Below are 17,748 nucleotides of genomic sequence, written 5' to 3'. Positions count from 1 at the left end.
AGACATTGCATGACTGCCTTTGGTTTTACCTGCATGGGCAATGTACTGTAGCTGAATGTGTCAGTGTCAGCTCTTCCCATTTCTTGAGTGCAGTTAAAATACTGTGTTATGAAAATGATCATGCAAGAGTTCAATTAGAGGAAGGAAACTTTTTATCCAGCTGCAACTTCTTATTAAATTCCAGGAAGGAAATGTGAATTTTCTAGTTGGAATTCAGTCATGAAGTCTACTAACTGCTGCTTAGGTAACATGGGATTTTTAATAACTATAATTGTTCAGGACCTCATTATAAATGCCATGTGAAGATTGCCAATAAGTAACACAGTACCTCCAAGATGATGTGAATGATTGATTTGTGAATCAGAGAGATTGAATTACACAGCTTCCTTCCTTCCTTGAGAGTCCAGTTTTTTTTGTGTAAGTCCATATCCAAATACTGGTCAGACCTGAACCTCCTTCATTTGTGATCTGGGTAGACTCTAGGAAGGAGAGCCAATAGCTTTCGAGTCCTTTATTTGGAGAACAGAGCCTGCTAGGTATCACATCAAAATTTCATTGGGAAATTGAAGGCTGACAGCCCATCTTTGATTGCTGATGTGTCACACATTTCAAAGGACAAATGGCCAGATTTCTAGCTTTGACTCAAAAATACTTGTTTAAATCTACAGTCTTTAGATTTATCTGCTGTTTTCCTTGGTTGACACTCAGTGTTATATGATACTGAAAGAGAGAGGTTTTTTTCACAAAGCAATTGTAATCAGTCACAGTGCAAATAAAATAACCCACTTTATTATAAACAGCTGAAGGCTGACCAGTGAACTGGTGCAAATAGCAAAGAAAACATAACTATCTGAAATATTCATTCAAACTGCTAATAAATCTCCATGCCCAGAGCAGTCTCCTTTGGGCAGAATTTTCAGTTAAAGAAGTTTTACTTGTAAACTGAATATTCCAGATCTTCATTTGTTTCTTCAGGTCCCCATTGTTTCCCATGTAACCATGACAGGGCTAACGTGCAAACTCAGTTCTGAATCTTATTTGCAAATGATGCTCCAGAGGAATCATTCCAGACATCAGTGATGTATTTTGTCACACATAAGATAGAGGAGAGAGCTCCTTCAGTATCCTGATAAAGGCAATAAATTCAATGCTCAGTTATCCATTCCACCATGGTTTCTTTCCTTCATCATTAGCTGTGCTACAGGAGAGAAAATTAATTTCCCCCACCCTTTCTTGTATAGTTATATAGATTCTTGCCATGAGGAATTTGCTGTGTTTTGCTGTGTATGTGACATAACCACTCAAGAGGGCCTTGGTCTCCACTTGGTAAGCATTCTGTGCTTCTGCACTGAGCCCCTCTGAGCATGTCTAGCAGTACTAGAAGCCTAGCTTCCTAGTACCCAAACATCTCAGGTATATTAAATCAAGTGAAGTAATTGGATCTGTAATTCTGTTTGCTTATCCGTTTGCCAGGAAAAGCAGAATATACAGGCATACAGAGGTATCATGTTTTTCATTCATACATCATTCTACATTTACATCATTGCTGACTTTTAAATAAAGCCCCAAATGCATTTATAAATCAATTGTGCAACAGTGGAATTTCTTCAACTTCTTTGAGTCTGTTTGTCCCTATTCTGCTCATTAAATTACCTTTGCCTGAAAGTGTTTTACCAGTGAGTATTTTGGCATGACTAAATGCTTCTTTTATCCTTCCAGAGTTTTCCAGAGTAATATGAAGGTATGAGATACTGGCTCTGGATTGTGGAAAGACTTAGCTCTGTAGCAATCTGTTTGGTGTTTGTGAGGTTGAACGCGGTGCTTAAATTTCCTTAAAATCCCCATTTATCACAAACACTAAATCCACTTATAAATACAGAGGAGGAGATATCTTTTTGAGACTTCGCTTTCAGTTTAGACTGCAACATTTAAAATTTATGAGGCTTAAGGAAGTGACAGCAATGGAATCATTACTTCTGTCCTTACCAGCTCTGTAAACAGCTGATATTGGTAACAGCAGTGCTCTACAGCCTGAAGGCTATTTGGGAGGAAATTGTCAATGGCACATGTTTTCTCCCAGTAGTTAACATCACACTTCACACAGTACATGATGGTCTGTCTGATGGCAGCGTCCAGTTGTATCGTCTCCTGCCCTTGCTGTGCTCGTGATTCGCTGTCACCTGTATCTTTTTCTGCTGAAGGATTTCTTCAGAGCAGTAGAATGCACCATTATTGGTTTGACAACTGTGAGCCTTGCTGAGCTGTGCCCTTCCTTCCTGCAGGGAGGACAGTGCTGTCTACCTGTCGGGCCTGGGAACCATGGGGCTGGAGGTCTACGAGCAGGTGCCAAAGCTGGACGCAGTGATTTTTCCTGCAGGAGGCCACTGTGGCTTGCTGGCAGGGTCGGCTGCTGCACTCAAACACCTCAACCCACATATTGCTATAATTGTAAGTTTCATTTCACCTGCAGAGTGTTGCATTTTGACAGCTTTTATCACAGATATTTTCAAAAGGCATTGGAATCTAGTGATACACTGGCAGAGACTGGGCTTCACCTAGCAGAAGTGTCTCTGAGAGCCTGGGAAGCATCTTATTCCTTGGCTGCTTGGCTGGGTTTAAGAAATAATGGGGGAAGACTCTTCCAAAGCAAATGAAATCCAGTTCTGTGTTTTGAAATGATTTCTTATGGGAAAAGTCTGGCCCTAAATAAGCCACAGGATAAATTTAGTGATAGCATAGTTATTATGCAATTTAAAATTAATTGTTAATCCTAGGAGGAAACTTTGTGTAGCTTTTTTGGTGACTACATTGGTGGTGACTTCTGTTATAACTTGATCAATACAAAAGTGTCAACACTTGTCTTCCCCAGGGGGTTGAATCTGAAAGTTTCCCTGTACTGCAACAATCCTTAAGGGCCGGCCACCCAATTGAAGACCAGGCTTTCAGCAATCATCACTTCTATGGAGGTAAGAAAATGGATTATTCTTTTGGAGGTAAAATATGTTTGAAATTGATTTCTCCAACTATGTTTTTTTTCTCATTAATTCAGTTCAAACATATTTTAAAGGAAACCTCTGAAGAGTCAGAATTTAATTCATGATATGAGAGCAACTTCTGACACATTTCATGCGCATGCACACACACACATGCTGGAGTGCAATACTATTTCCAGTGCATATGCAGTATTCAGATGAATACTTAGAAATATGAGAATATTTATCTGACCATTGTGTTCAAAAGCAGCATCTTAACCAGTGAGGTCAATGGGAGAGCTCTTGTGTAAATGACTAATTTGTGAAAAGGCAGGAAAATACAATGCTTAAATATTTAGGCTCACAAAACTGCTCTCAGAACAACAGTGTTTATAAACAATACAGTTGTTTCCACGTCATTGGCTCAAAAAACCACACCTGTTAAGCAATTTAAGAGTATCCTGTTTACCTGATGGACAAATCTCTGAAAACTGGGTTAAATGGGAGTTTTATAAACTACTTCATAACTCTCTGGCAAAGCTCTGCCTGTCTCTGCACTCCTTTGCTAACTGTCCTATTGTAGCTAACAAACCAGATATACTGGGTTCTTTCATTCAAGCTTCATTGAGCAATGACAAGTGCTGGGCTGCAGGGTCACTCTTGCAGTGAAACTATGCCAATGAAGAATCACAATTTTCTTAAAGGAATCTAAAACGGCAAAATCTTCCTGGGAGATCTGGTCTCTTGTTACCAAACTAATTTCTGTCATATAAAAAATTAAAGCAACTTAAGTTCATATAACAGCGGTGTGCTGCACTTATTAGGGACACAAAACAGTCAGGGCTCTAAAAAATGCTGAACTTGTCTAAAGCAGCCAGCTTCATATTTTTCTCTTTTGAAATCTGCAGATGTGAGCGGGCTTTGCTTTGGCAGCAATTCTTTGCAGCTTACTGGGAAACTTGTGGATAAAGTTGTTGCTGTGAGGTAGGTAAAAAAAAAGCAGTGAAATGAATAATACCAGGTGGACATTGTTGTATATGAAAAATGCGCTGTATCACCAGGATGTGGTGGTTCTTCACATACAGTGGAGAGCAGGTTGGCAGAAATTGCCATCATGCCCACACTGTGAGAGCATGGTGGTGCTGGGATGCCTTCTCTTCCAAGAGGGGTACTGAAGACACCAAACCCAATCCCATGTATCATAGAATCAAAGACTATTTCAAGTTGGAAAACACCCCTAAAGGATCATCAAGTCCAACTCCCTGTTCCTTGCAGGATTACCTAAAATTAAATCATACGACTAAAAGTGTTGTACTGTCCCCTTTGGCCACAACTTCACCTGCTGATAGTACCTGGTCATGCTCTAGGTGTAAAACTTGTCCTTTTTGCATTCTGCAACACTTGAAGACAGCCTTTGACAAAACCCTTCTAAGTCTTCATAGAAAGACCAAGTTGGCAGAATGTACTTACCACTACAATTTAGCTAGCACAAGGGTTCTAATAAAAAATGCCATCCTGTCATTCAGCTAATAACAAGACTGAGGTGCACATTCACCCCGAGCAGCACAGCTTTCTGTAACACTACCATGGGATCATATGTACCTGAGAGGATTAAAGGAATCCACTTATACATAAATTATCTTCTGCTTTTGGTAGCTCTTTTGTTTTGACACAACTCTTTTGCCTTCAGGGAGGAGGACATCCTCATTTCGATGCTGAGATTGCTGGAGTATGAGCGAGCCATGGTTGATGCAGAAGGGGCCATTGGACTTGCAGCGCTGGTTGCAGGGAAGCTCCCCGAGTTGAAGGGTAAAAGGTACAGCAGCTATTGCAGAGAACTGTGGCAAAACCATGGGGTTTAGTGCCTTAGTCCCAGGAAACGGAAAGAAGAATATTAAAAACTGTATCCTTCAACTGCACTGCTAGCTCTGCCAACAGCAAGTGCCCATGGGGCTGGTTGTTGTGCCTTCTCTGTCACCATGGGCACAATCTTGTCCCAGGCTGAGACTTTCAAAGAAATTCAAGAGAATGAGGTGTCCTAGATCCTACTGAATTTTAAACACTTTTAGGCTCTCTTTGAAAACCACAGCTTTCCATATTCTGTCTGTTATTTCACAGAATCACAAAATGTTAGGAGTTGGAAGGGACCTTGAAAGCTCATCCAGTCCAACCCCTGCCAGAGCAGGATCACCTAAACCAGGTCACACAGGAACATGTCCAGGCGGGTTTTGAATGTCTCCAGAGACGGCGACTCCACAATCTCTCTGGGCAGCCTGGTCCAGTGCTCTGTCACCCTTACAGTAAAAAATTTTTTGAGTGACAAGGCAGTTCCTGCCCCTGAACTGGCTTATCTGTGGCATGTACTTCATGCTTAGGAGACTACTCACAAGTCAGAAGACCATGCTGAACAAGACAAATGTCAGCCTGGAGACTTGACAAATCTTGCCATTTTCCTGTATTCTCAGATGGCTGGGGGGAAGGCAGTTACACACAGCTCCATGAGGCATGGTCACATCTGCCAGGAGAGCATCTTGCTCTTCTCAGCCTGTTGCCTTCTCTCATTCTGCATGTAGAAATCAGCCCTGTCTGTGGTGGGACAGGAGCTAGGCTGTCTTCTGCAGTCACTCAGTGACACCTGCCTATCAGCTACGAGAACTCCTGTCCAGGTAGTCAATGGGATTACCCTTGTGCTTGGTATTAAATGTGTAGGTAAGTGCCTTCTTGAATCTGGGCTTGAGCACTCAATACTTAAGTGGATTGAGCCTTGGCTTCAGACATAGTCCAGAATGTATATAAACATACGTGCACTCAGGAAATAATAAAATTTCTAATGCACAGCATGATATGCTAGTTCTTCAGGAGAGGCTGACAGAGTACATATGGGGCAGCAACACATTTCAATTCAGTACAGCTGAAATAAAGGGGAAAATGCAAAGATTTGGGTTTAAAGAGGTCAAGTTTGACGGACTAACTATGTGGCTCTTTACTTGTTCTTCAAACATTTTTGCACTCATTTTGCAGAGTTGAGATGGATTTAATTACTGGTTACAGACAACCTTGGACATACATGTCTAACCATCAAGAGGCTGAGGACTCAGAACTCCCAGGGGAAAATGACTTCACGTTTTTAAAATTTGAAACAGACCTAGAGTTCTCCAGCTATTTATCTCTAACAGAACTAAAATCTCCAGGAAATGCAAAATGAAAACAAAGTTTCAGACCAACTAATGCAGACAGCTTCTAGGCTCCCACTGCCTGCCCACAATTGATGCTGAGAGTCAGGATCACCTCTGATGTGTAATACACATTTATCAAAGGACAGTCCTAGCAGATCATAAGATGATATTGAGTAGTGTCTGTGATTTATGGTGCCTTTGTGCAGTCAAGTGCTAAACAAAAGTCCTATTTTTCTCTCTGTTTTCAGAGTGGCAGTTGTTATCTGCAGTGGAAACCTGGAGTTACATTTGCTGCAGCAGTGCATAGCACGTGCCCTGACCCTCGATAACAGAGTCTGCAGATTTTCGCTTGTGCTTTCTGACTGCCCAGGAGACATTTCAAAGCTACTGGAAATTTTGGCTCGAGAAGAAACAAGGTAAATCAGACTACTAGAAGGGAAATATAACCACAGAATAGCATAAAGATTATTGAAGATTTGGACTTGTATCCAAATGTTCTCTGAAGGCAAGTCTGTAACTAATTAAAGGGCTTTTTCTTATTATGTTTCAGAAAAACTTTATTTCCTTCATTTTTTGATTCAATGTGAAAGTACCTTTGCAGCATAGAGTGTCTGATACAGAAAGCAGCAAAGACTGCTACTGTCCAAACACTTACAGAAACTATTTTACAACAACAAGGATTATTGTTATCTCTAATTTATCCCTCATTTGATCTAGAGTTTTGGATATCAAACAAGAACGCACATTTGTGACAACTGAACTCTTCACTGTAGAGGTAAGATGAGATGCATTTTCAGTTTCTCTAGCAGTGCCTCCCCTAGTTTAGTCTGTGTTTCTGTATCTCTGTATGACTATGTTGAAGAAGTCCAGTACAGTGTGCACAGTGATTTGGGTAGCAGTGTGATAGATAATTCTTCCTGTGTCAGACAGAGCCTTACCTCACCAAACACTTGTCAGGCATGCAAATAATTCAGAACCTGTTTTACCTGCTGTTGCAACACTGTGGGTGAAATACTCCAGCTGTTAACGTTGCAAACCTTCCTTACGTGCGTGCGTGGTGGTGTGGCAGAGGTGGCAAGCAAGCCGCAGCATCCGTCCAGAACCTGAAGAGCCAGCTGTGTGGGCTGTCTGTAATTATCCGAGATCAATTTGCCTTAAAGCAATGTGGAGAACACCCTTACCCATAAGGAATCATCGTTTTTTAACTAGGGCCTCAGTTTTGTACCTTATCCGCAAAGAGCATAGAGCAAAATCCTTATTCTTTTGCTGTGTATTTGGTACAGTAACAGTGAGGAGGTGTTATCAGTTAATGGCATCTCTTAAAAGGATCATTTGTCTCATGGCATATCTCTTCTTTCAGCTGGCTTGTCAGAGGTGTGGTTCCAGTGATTTCATGCTGGCTTCTACTGTCCAGTCAAACCTGACATAGTTCGTGAAGTCATGTTAGGGACCTTTGCTAAACAGGCTCATAACTGGAATTCAATAATGCTACTGAGTAAGCACCTTCTTCCATTTTGTCATTTCAGTCTAATTTCCCACCTCTATGCCAAAACCTGCCCAGTATTTTCACTAGTGGATATACAGAATAGATTAGATTAAAGATGATTATAGCAAAGGACTACAACAAAGTTCATTATTGTCTTCCAGATCATGATATTATCAGTTTTATCAAGTGTCTAGGACTACATTGACATTGTTTCACAGTGTGCTGTAATGATAGACCAGCTTACTGGCTTGGGCAACTTGAAGATAATGTGACACTGCATGGGGTAGACAAATGCCTCTGATTCAGCAACTAATTGAGCTCTGAAAAACCTTCTTACTGAAGGCTAGACTTGACAAACTTTGTAATTATTCTAAAGTTTTTAATGTGATTTTTATGAAATAAGGCTTGTATTTTTTATTAATGCTACTAGGTAAATTAAACAAAAAATCCACTGTCTTGGTTTTTGATTGAGAATGTTAGAATAATCTTCTGTTGCTCTTGCAACCTCTCCCAAAGAGGCAATTTTATCAGAATCTGTGGTAAATGCAGTCCCTGAATGAAAAAGTGGCATGTGTGATTGTCTGCATTTTAAACACAGTGTATTTTCACTGACTGTCCACTTCAAGAATCTGACAGTGTTGTACCACAAGAGGAAGGAATTTGTGTTCCTGAATAATTTAATTGGATGTAGGATTTGCATGATGACTTTTAATCAGTCTGGAAGAGGCTGTTGGATAATTAGATGTGAAGTACAAAGTAGTGATCCAGACTTACAGACCTAGGTGACTTTGGAGACAGCTCTGTCTGGTGACACTGAGTAAATCTTGAAGCTTTTATTTGAAAACTAAAACAAAGGTAATAAAAAGGGTAGAATATTGAATTTATCTTTACTCATTGAAATTAATTTGCTCTAACCAGATACAGAAAAATATATATATTTTCATGGTAAAGCTAATATGTATGGGTGAGGTTTTGCTTTTTTCTTTGTTGCTTGCAAGGGTCAAAGCCCTGCGTCAGCAAAGTATTTTTAAACGTTTGCTACTAAAGCAGACCTGCAAAGAACTTTGTTTTATTTTTATCAGTGTAAATCATAGCACATTAAATCAAGAATGCTTTTAAATCTGGATCAAGAACCAAAATTATCATGTGTTGAACTGGTGGTAATAATAATAAAAGCATTACACTATACCCACTTCACTCTACCTTTAATACATACTTTCAGCTGTGGATATAGATGAAGTGTTTAACAGAACAGAGCAGTAAGTGTAGTGGCTTATTTGAAACACTAAATCAGTCCTGTCAAGATTGTCATCTCAGTATTTAATCATCCTTTTAAATTTACTCCTTCTTTTCCAAAGGAGAGAAACTTGACTTCTAGTCTCTGCTTACCAGAAAGGCAGAGCGTTTTTTTACCCCTCTGGTGAATTGCCTTGCTGGGTTAGTGATTATCCAACTGGTGCATGCATGGAATGCTCTGTGTCTATCCTTGCTGATAGTCTGATTGCATGGAGTAGTAAGGACTTTCTAAAAGGAAGATTTACATTCAAACTACACTTGTGGAAAAATTACTTCTGGAGCATTTTACTGGCAAATATAACATTTTTTTAAATTAAAAAAAAAAAGGATTATGGCTATACTAGATTTAGCTGAAGTGCCTTGTGCAGTGGGATTGGCTGGTCACATTCTTTGGAACAAAATGGGAGTTTCTTTTGGATACTGCCTGCTCATAGCTAAAGTTTAGATTCTTTCCTTGTGGCTCATACTGGATTTCTGTCTTGCAGAGGACTACACCCTAATTCACTCTTACCTGAGCAGTTAGGAAATGGCTTCCAAAGTACCAGTATTGAAATAGGTAACTCTTAACAAACCACACAAATAACCAGTCTGCTAAGCTTCACATTTTATGGATATTGAAGCAGGTTAGATAACCAGAAATAGTTAGAGAGAGATAAAGATCAGGGCTAAGGAAAAAAATAATCCCATATTGCCAGCTAACTGGAGATAGAGATCTAAGAGATTACCCAGTTTGTGGGAGGAAGTTACAACTTGCTTCTTTGTACTTTCTCTGTTCTTTATCAGGAATATTCCTCAGATTCAATGTGGGACAAACTATCTCTCAAATTGCTTCCATCTGTAAACGTCTTTATAACCATTTAAATCCCTTTGATTTCATATTATTATTGACTCAGAAAGAAGTCAATGAGCAAAATCAATAAGCGATTTAATAAGGTAAGAATTGTCTTTGCTATGAAACCATGCCAGGCATGAGCAGCTGACTTGCTTAGTGGGTGTCTCATATTTGGACTCAGGCTAATCAGCTGGAAAAAAAATTTCTTTGAGCTCATCAGGTTTCTAAAAAAGTCTTCTCCTCACCACTGAAACTGCAGCATAATCAGACTGGCAGGTATAGGAGGGTCCTGGAAGAGAGCAGCAAGGGCCTGCAAGGTCTTGAGGTGCTTCAGCAGTTCTACAGAGCAGCAGCTGCAGTGGCAGTTTTTCTTCTGACCTCAGTCCTGGGTTGTCTGGTCTGTTCGCTTCAAACCTCTCAGGAGCTTAACTCTGCTGTGGTTTTTAATAACTCAGAAGAGACCAGCTATAAAAAGAACATCCATCACATTACTTCTCCCTCTGACTGCAACAAAATACTAATTCATAAATCAAATGTTTCTTTTTCTTTATGATAACATTACGCATTGTCCCAGTGGTGCTGTGTTTTCTGTCTCACTGTGTGTGGTGTGATAGCTTTTTTTTCTCATACAGTTTATTCACTTCAGGCCAAAACTCATTGAATTATTTTAGTCTGGTCAATTTGAATAAATTTCTTCGGGCCAACTTGCATTTTGTAAAAGGCCAGAGGATAACATTTTGGATTAGAGTCCCCAGTTGCCAACATATTTCATATTATTGTCCTGTGAAGAGAATATATAGAGGAGCATGCAGCTGTCCAGTTGCGAGCAGGATGCTATAATTCCTAAAGCAATCCTGGATGACCTGGGCAAGACACTGCTTCTGTGCTTCAGTTTCCCATCTGCAAAATGGAGATGTTTGGAGTGGGAAGTTAGACAATACATTTCTTTGATTGTTTTCTTTAGTACTACTTCACAGCAGACTGACCTGGTACAGAAAAGCAAGCCCCAGTTGTAGAAATAAGAACCTGTATCTGAGGAGGCTAAGAGAAGACCTGTTGGATTATTATCTGATTTAGATTATGTGCTGGCAACTTGTTTGTGCTCATGCTCACCAACCTGAATGCAAGAGTATGCCAAAAGATAAGGGCTCAGGTTGCACATCCAGGTGACAGCTGTGGCAGCTGTCACGCTCTTTCTCAAGCATTGCATTGCACTGACCTTGGCGACTACCTGGCAGCTGATCCCCAAACTGAGAGTTTATGGGATTGAAACAAATTTAAAGTTAAGTTTTCTCTAGTTGTCATAGGTTATATTCTCTGAAGCATAAGAAACATCAGGCAATAGGTTTTGTAATTTTGTCTTAAATAAGACCAATTTGGAAGACTTTTAGTTCATCAGTAGGTATGCAGCCTCCTGTACCTAGTAGCACCTAGGTGACTGTTCATCCTAGATAAATATAATTCTCATATCCCTCCCCATGAATATGAAGATTGGCCTGTTGGACACTTCCCAGGTGAAGTGAATACGAGAAAGGAGTTCTGTGAAGATAAAACTGCAGTACAAATTGTCAAATTCTTGCCTTCCTTGCTGTTTAGATCTGTAGCTGCTCTGAAGCATAGAGTGATTCTCTGTTTGCTCCTGCTATGAGCAAATGTTCTCGCTTCCTCTATTTGACAAGAATAAAAAATCAGGTAAATTTCTAGTGTTATTATTTCTGCTGCTGCTGTTGTTATTACTTTTATAACACACTACAGCATGTTAATGGCCATATCAATTGTTGGATGCCGTGCACACACAAAACAAAAATACAGTATTTATCCAAACTGCTTACAAGCTCTCTGGCTCCAATCTATCCAAGTCTGTCTGGCTTCAATCATTAGCAAAAAGAAAAGGGCTGAGAGGAGGATAGTTAGCTCTGGAAATCAAAATGCTTTTCCATGCTTGCTCCTAGGGCAGAGCAACTGCTTGCTGCCAAAAAGCTGAACCTTGCAAGTCCAGATGGGTTCCAAGTGCAACAGTTGATTTGCTCTGGACAAACCAGGCGTGATTGCTGTGGAAGGGGAAAAAAGTTTCTCTTTTAATTACTGACTCTGTGTGAGTGTGTGCTGCAAATATATGACTGCAAAGCTTCAGGTATCTTATATGAACCAGGGAATGGAAAATGTATATTTGGTACTTTGGTGCCTAGACATCCTTTCGATACTTTCCTCCATCTTTGTGTTCTCTCCTGTTCCCTCACTATTACTTGTCTTCTGTGACTGTCCTCTTGTGACTAAACCCTGCTTTTTCAGGGGAGAAGGAAATTAGCATCTAATTTGTGTTCCAGAGAACCAAACAAGAACAGAACTATGTTCAGGATAAGAAGCGAAGAATTACAGAAACAGATCAGAAATGTGGCTTATTTCATTATGGCTATTTAAGAAGCTATAGCCAGTTTTCTAGTTAATTGAGCTCATGGCTGTTTAGAATAACCTGGAGTTAGTGTTTTATCTTCTCATTCAATAGTTTTGCTAAAGGTTTATTGCTATTTTAAGCTTATTCCTGGAAATATAAATTCACAAAGTTCTTGTTTAAGTCCTCATAAACATATTTAAGTAGAGCCAATTTTATTTTTGCCTTATTGCTTTCTGTAAAGGATGCCTCTCTGATAGGAACATTATCCAGGGCACCTATCTCTAGGAGTTCACCTTAAAGTTACCACAACCAGTTTTTTCTCTATTCTCTGAAGATTCGCCTGTTACAATAAACTCTGTGTTGTTGCAATGTGACTCATCTTGGATCCTTTCCTTGCTAGATTTCCTTGTTTCTGTGAGGTCTCTTTTTTGCGTGACACTTTCAACATCAGTGATGATTCCAGCAGGGTCAGAGGTGAAAGAAGTTAGCAGTCTAAAGTTGTGATGTATAATTTTCCTTCTGCACCTTCAGGTTGGTGCAGAGACAATGGCAGCGCCCACATTTTCAAATGATGCAGTAGAGTTGTATGCAGAAAAGAACTCAAAAAATGACATTGAAGTTACTGTCTTCAATGACAGGATTGACACTAATACTTGTGAAGGCAAGTGAAGAATAAAAAGAAAACTATCAAGGCTGGGTTAGCCTGGGTTTAGTTTTATTTAGCAGCAGAACAACCGTAACAGAAAAGTAGAAGTAATGCAAGGAGCAAACAGGAAAAAAAAAAACCCAAAACAACAGAATAAAACAGGAAGGTGTGTGAGTAGATGAAACCAACCAGAATACTGCAGCAACGATAAAGGACTGGGCGAGAAGTCTATGAGAGAGGAGAAGAATATAAAAAGCTTGAAGCATGGGACAAACATTGCCCAGAAATATGGCAGTTTGGTGAGTTGGAGATGGGGTGAGGTGGCAGCAGCACCATGTACACACCCCAGGGAATGGAAAAGAGAAGCTGCCAATGGATAACTTCAGGGAGGCCAACAGCAGGCAATTATTTTGCCCAGGAGGCAGCAAAGGATCAGTCTATCTTCTTCAGTCTTTGAAGGCTATAAAGTACAGCTGTTGGAAGGCATTAAGATCATACAGAAGGTCTGGAAGAGCCCCAGATATCTGCAATGTCAGTTTTATCCGCATAGATAGTGGATGCGTGGTCCAGAGTTTTTATGTTGAGCTGATCGTTTTGCTTTTATGAGTGTATTTTAGGATTGGGTTGGAAATGCCTTTGTCTGAGCTCACTGCCATGCCATCAGAAATGTTCCTAATTCTTTTCCCAGGTCACTTGCACTGTGGAGACCAGAGACAAGATCCACACAGCCCAGCTGAGGAACGCAGTCCTGGAACGCTACCCCACAGCTGTCTGGACCGAGCGGTGATGGGCACAAGGGAAAGGGCCAAGGTCCTCTGACAAGTATTTTTCAGAGCCCGAATCTTGAGGCATTCAGAACAAATATTATCTTTCAAAGCTGAACAGTTAGCAAATAGTTTCAGGATATTTATTTCCTGCTCAAAATGTAGTGAATAGCCTTGGGAATAAAATTAAACACAAAACTTTAGCTTAGCTAAGAGAAACCTCTAGTCTCTGCTGGTGTTGGAATTCAATAATTCATTATCAACTGGCTGGCTGGATTTTGACTCGTATGTAGGATCCAGTGGCATTTTATAAATAAACAAGGAGAAGGCATTTTTCTTTGTATCTGAATATAGACCTCTCAAAGGTCTTTTGCTGTTGATACCTGTAGTTAAAGTAATACTGGACTTTGCCATACTACTAGCAGAGCAATGTTCCATTTCCAAGACAGAAGCAGTTTTCTATTTGCTGAATCTGCTTCAGGAGATACATGTGTGTGGGTGTGGGTTTGAGCATACTTCTGTTTTGATCTTTGTTATCATGTGAGGAAAACTTATGCTAATAAAATGTAATTTAAACAAAAACAAAAATAATCTTGGAAGATAAAAGCCAATATTGCTGGGTTGGTTTTTTTTGAGGAAAAATAATCATATTTATAAAGTAACGTTCAAAAATATGTTGCAGCAATTAAAACAAAACAAAATAAAACAAAACATTCTATGATTCTATGGTAATTAGACCTCATATGCATAACACAAATGTAATTCTTCCCTTTGCTTTTGGGGACTCAGTATAAAAAGTAGCATATAAAATGGCTCATGAATCTTTATAAAAAGGAGTATATCCATGCATGTGAATTTTGTAATTAGCATTCCATTGATCATCTTAGTCTGCCTAAAACAGTCTCTATCCATCTCACCTGACAGATTAAGTACACTGTTAAGAGTGAAATACGTTTAAAGACCACATGTTAATAGCCGAAGGCAGGGCTGGGAGAAGAGGAAGCCTAAGTCTTAGTCACATGGCTAATGCAATTAACAAAGAACACATTGACCTAAATACCATTTCCATCACTGAAGGCAGACACCAACTAGAAAGCAACGGAGTGGGATGGCAAGAAATGTAAGAGACATTCAGATCCACTTCTGAGTGCGCATACAACAGTTGCCTTTCCACCTGGACAAAATTAAATTAAAGGCCAGCTGCAACAGAGCCAATATTTACCATTTCACTTGGTGAAATTTGACCAGGATTGACCCAAACTTGGGGTGTAGGTATTTTAATAAGAGGTCTTTATCCTGCCTCTAGCATATCAAGTTGATAGTTAAGTACATAAAATGGATATTAAGTATTTAGCAGTGGCCTTGCTGAAAATCCAGCAAGGTCATGGGGAGCATCTCCACAGGCTGCATGGTGCCACTCCTTTGTTGTCATATTACAATTTATAAATTGAACTTCCATCTTTAGTCCTACCCTGCAGTGAGGCTTGCTAGTCCGTTTCCTTTCCTGGTTCTGCAGTGGGAAACTTCTGTCTCTAAAGCACAATCAAGAAGTCACAAGTGTGCGAAAGCTTTCCCTGCACACCTTTAACTATAGTCCATCTGTAGGCTAGGAGGGGCATCATCCAGAGAGTTAGAGCCACCTGAACAGAGGGTCCCTATGGAGTAAAAAGAATAAACTTCATATCCAACCTTATGCAGCTCTCTTCTGTGTTGTATCTACTACTTATGGATGTACAGCTATATCTGTAACTTAACTTGTGCCTGCAAGGTGGGATGAAGAGGGCAGCATTCTGGCTGTCCCTGCAGTATTTTTTTTTCTGGGAAATAGTCTGTTTGTTCCTTCTTATTGTAGCTCATGAAGGAACAGGAGTAGAGAAGAGACTCACAAATGGTGAACAAGTAATAGAAGTTCCCTGATTTGCTCTGGTTTTGAAAGGACCATGTTGGTTTGCACATGGAACTAAAGATTACTAATGCCCCAGTGGTTAGTTTCTTTCCCTTCTCGCCATCCAGAACAACGGGTATAGGGCTTGGTCTCCAGAACACCTGTAAATCGCAGCCTGTCAGACACAGCTCCTTTCTTCATGGTCAGAAGAGTTTAAGAAATCTGTAAAGAAATACGTAAGGGCAGACTACATATTGTGTACATGCTCCTTGCATTGAAACAAGCAATGAACCACATCATCAAAGGCCAGATCTGAGGATGTAAACTATTGTAAATAAGGGTCTAATTATCCCCTCATCTCTTTTTGCAAAATTCTCAGGAAATGTTGAGGATGTCTCGGGTATCAATGTGAGAAAAAAAATGAGACTTTATAACCAATGTTCTCAGTAGTGGCCAACAGTGTCTGCTGTCTGAGTCCTTACTGTCCTTTATTATCCTGGACCTTATTATTTTAGAACTTAGAGCATCAGCAACTTCTTCTCTAGTCAGTGGGAACTGCATTTAAAAAATCTTTACAAAACTGAGACAAGAGAGGTAGCAGAGCAACCAAAAGTCAATGCATTCAAAATCACTGTATGATTCTGAAATTGTTTTGAGGAGGAAAAAAAAAGAAAAAAATAAGAAAAAAAAGTGATGTGTAGAAGTTATATTAAATGTCAAACATGATATATACAATTTGGTTTCATTTTCATTATATTAAGTGTAAACTTAAACTGTAAATCACTCTTCAGTGGTAAACTCTTTACATGTGACTGTAATGATACCAGAGCTGATTTCCATTCTATATTGCTGTTATGTGAGTCCATTGACTTTAAAGCTAAGATTAAATACTTCCAAGGGGGGAAAAAATCAAAATTAAATATTTAAATGAATGTATGCAATTGGAAAGAATATTGAAATAGCTGTGCTGCTAACCTTTTTGCATTCTGAAATGTAATAGGACTATGGCATTTCAAAGATCTAATGTTTTTAAATGTTTCATTTAAAGAATTATTTTTATACAGTGTGTTCTTATATACCTTGAAAAAAATTACTTTAATGATTATGTGAAAACTTCACGAATTGTTAAATCAGCAAAATGTAAATCTAAGCATTTTATTTATTTGAAAAATAATTAAAATTATGCTATGCCACCTCAGCAATGGAAGACTTGTCATTCTCTCATATGGTACTGATAGCAGCCTTGCATTAAAAATTCAGAGTTAATTTTTTTTCCTTTCACTGTAATTAACATCAACATGAGATCCACATCATCTGTGCACACCAAGCTCTGGGCTGCTGGGGAGGTGCACACAGTTGGGTAGGGCTGCTGCTCTACCCATGGAGTGGGATGGCAGCCTGCAAGGCTGCTCGGCAGCGTGGCTGGGTGAGCATCAGTCCTGAATGGCTTGGAAAGAGATTCTTATTCATGTACTGGCCCAGGTGCCTTGCTTGTACCTGGCTGTGTTCCTAGGCAGCATGTAGAGTCTGCGTGCAGAGATAACCTGGGCTGGGCTTGTGTGGGTGAATTAAGTCCATGGTATCTGGTGAACTGGATCTCAGAGATACTCACCACAAACATTGTGAACTTTGGTAAACCAGTCCTTCAATTCCAGGGTGCAGCAGACTCCACCAGCTAAAATGCATGTTTAGCTCAGCATGCATGAGCTACTGAGCTTTGGGAGCAGTCCTATGAATACAAGATTTATCAGGGGAACAGCACAACTTCTTCCAAGGACTGATGCAAACAAGGCATATCTTTAATTGAAACAAAATCTCTTCCCACATTGATTCCTTAATTTCTTCTGCCAGCTCCTGGGAACTCTGGAGTAACAGCCAAGGTTCTGCCACTACATGTTTACATAGCATTAGGAAAAGTGCATCCCCCATGCAAGTGATGTGTCCTCACAGGTAGCACCTTGTCATCTAGCCTACTACTTTTGGAAGATTTAGAAAGATGTGTTCCTCCTTCCTATCCCAAAATGCAATAAATGTATTTGACTTGCTATATCAAACTTTTGTTAGATCCAGACCTAGGCATGTGTTTTAGTGATAGTAAAGGAAATTGCAAGACTCAAGGATTAGGCTATAATTCTTGCCAGTCATTTATTTGATGGCCTTGGTTCTCCTGTCACCTTCTTTGCTGTTCATTTCACTGTAAGCAGTCTGCCATTTACAGGATATTGAAGTTTGCAGAGTTTGTTTCTATAACAAACCTTTCCTTTCAGATGTTCCCAACTTTTTGCTGCATCCCAGT

The 17,748-nt window shown here is 39.7% G+C and overlaps 1 protein-coding gene across 1 annotated transcript in view; it reads left to right on the top strand.

The window, feature by feature from the left end:
• Positions 1-13,780, top strand: part of LOC104538993 (probable serine racemase) — a 28,949-nt gene extending 15,169 nt beyond the window's left edge. The window contains exons 5-11 of the mRNA XM_010182396.1: positions 2,283-2,471; positions 2,848-2,966; positions 3,881-3,956; positions 4,663-4,788; positions 6,397-6,564; positions 6,866-6,923; positions 13,492-13,780. Coding sequence (XP_010180698.1) covers positions 2,283-2,471; positions 2,848-2,966; positions 3,881-3,956; positions 4,663-4,788; positions 6,397-6,564; positions 6,866-6,923; positions 13,492-13,590 — 835 coding nt within the window. The 3' untranslated portion in view covers positions 13,591-13,780. The remainder of the gene's footprint in view (positions 1-2,282; positions 2,472-2,847; positions 2,967-3,880; positions 3,957-4,662; positions 4,789-6,396; positions 6,565-6,865; positions 6,924-13,491) is intronic.
• Positions 13,781-17,748: the final 3,968 nt, after the last annotated feature.

Source organism: Mesitornis unicolor, unplaced genomic scaffold (genome assembly GCF_000695765.1).
Source record: "Mesitornis unicolor isolate BGI_N332 unplaced genomic scaffold, ASM69576v1 scaffold18364, whole genome shotgun sequence".
Taxonomy (NCBI): Eukaryota; Metazoa; Chordata; class Aves; order Mesitornithiformes; family Mesitornithidae; genus Mesitornis; species Mesitornis unicolor.
This window is presented reverse-complemented; position numbering and strand designations above follow the sequence as displayed.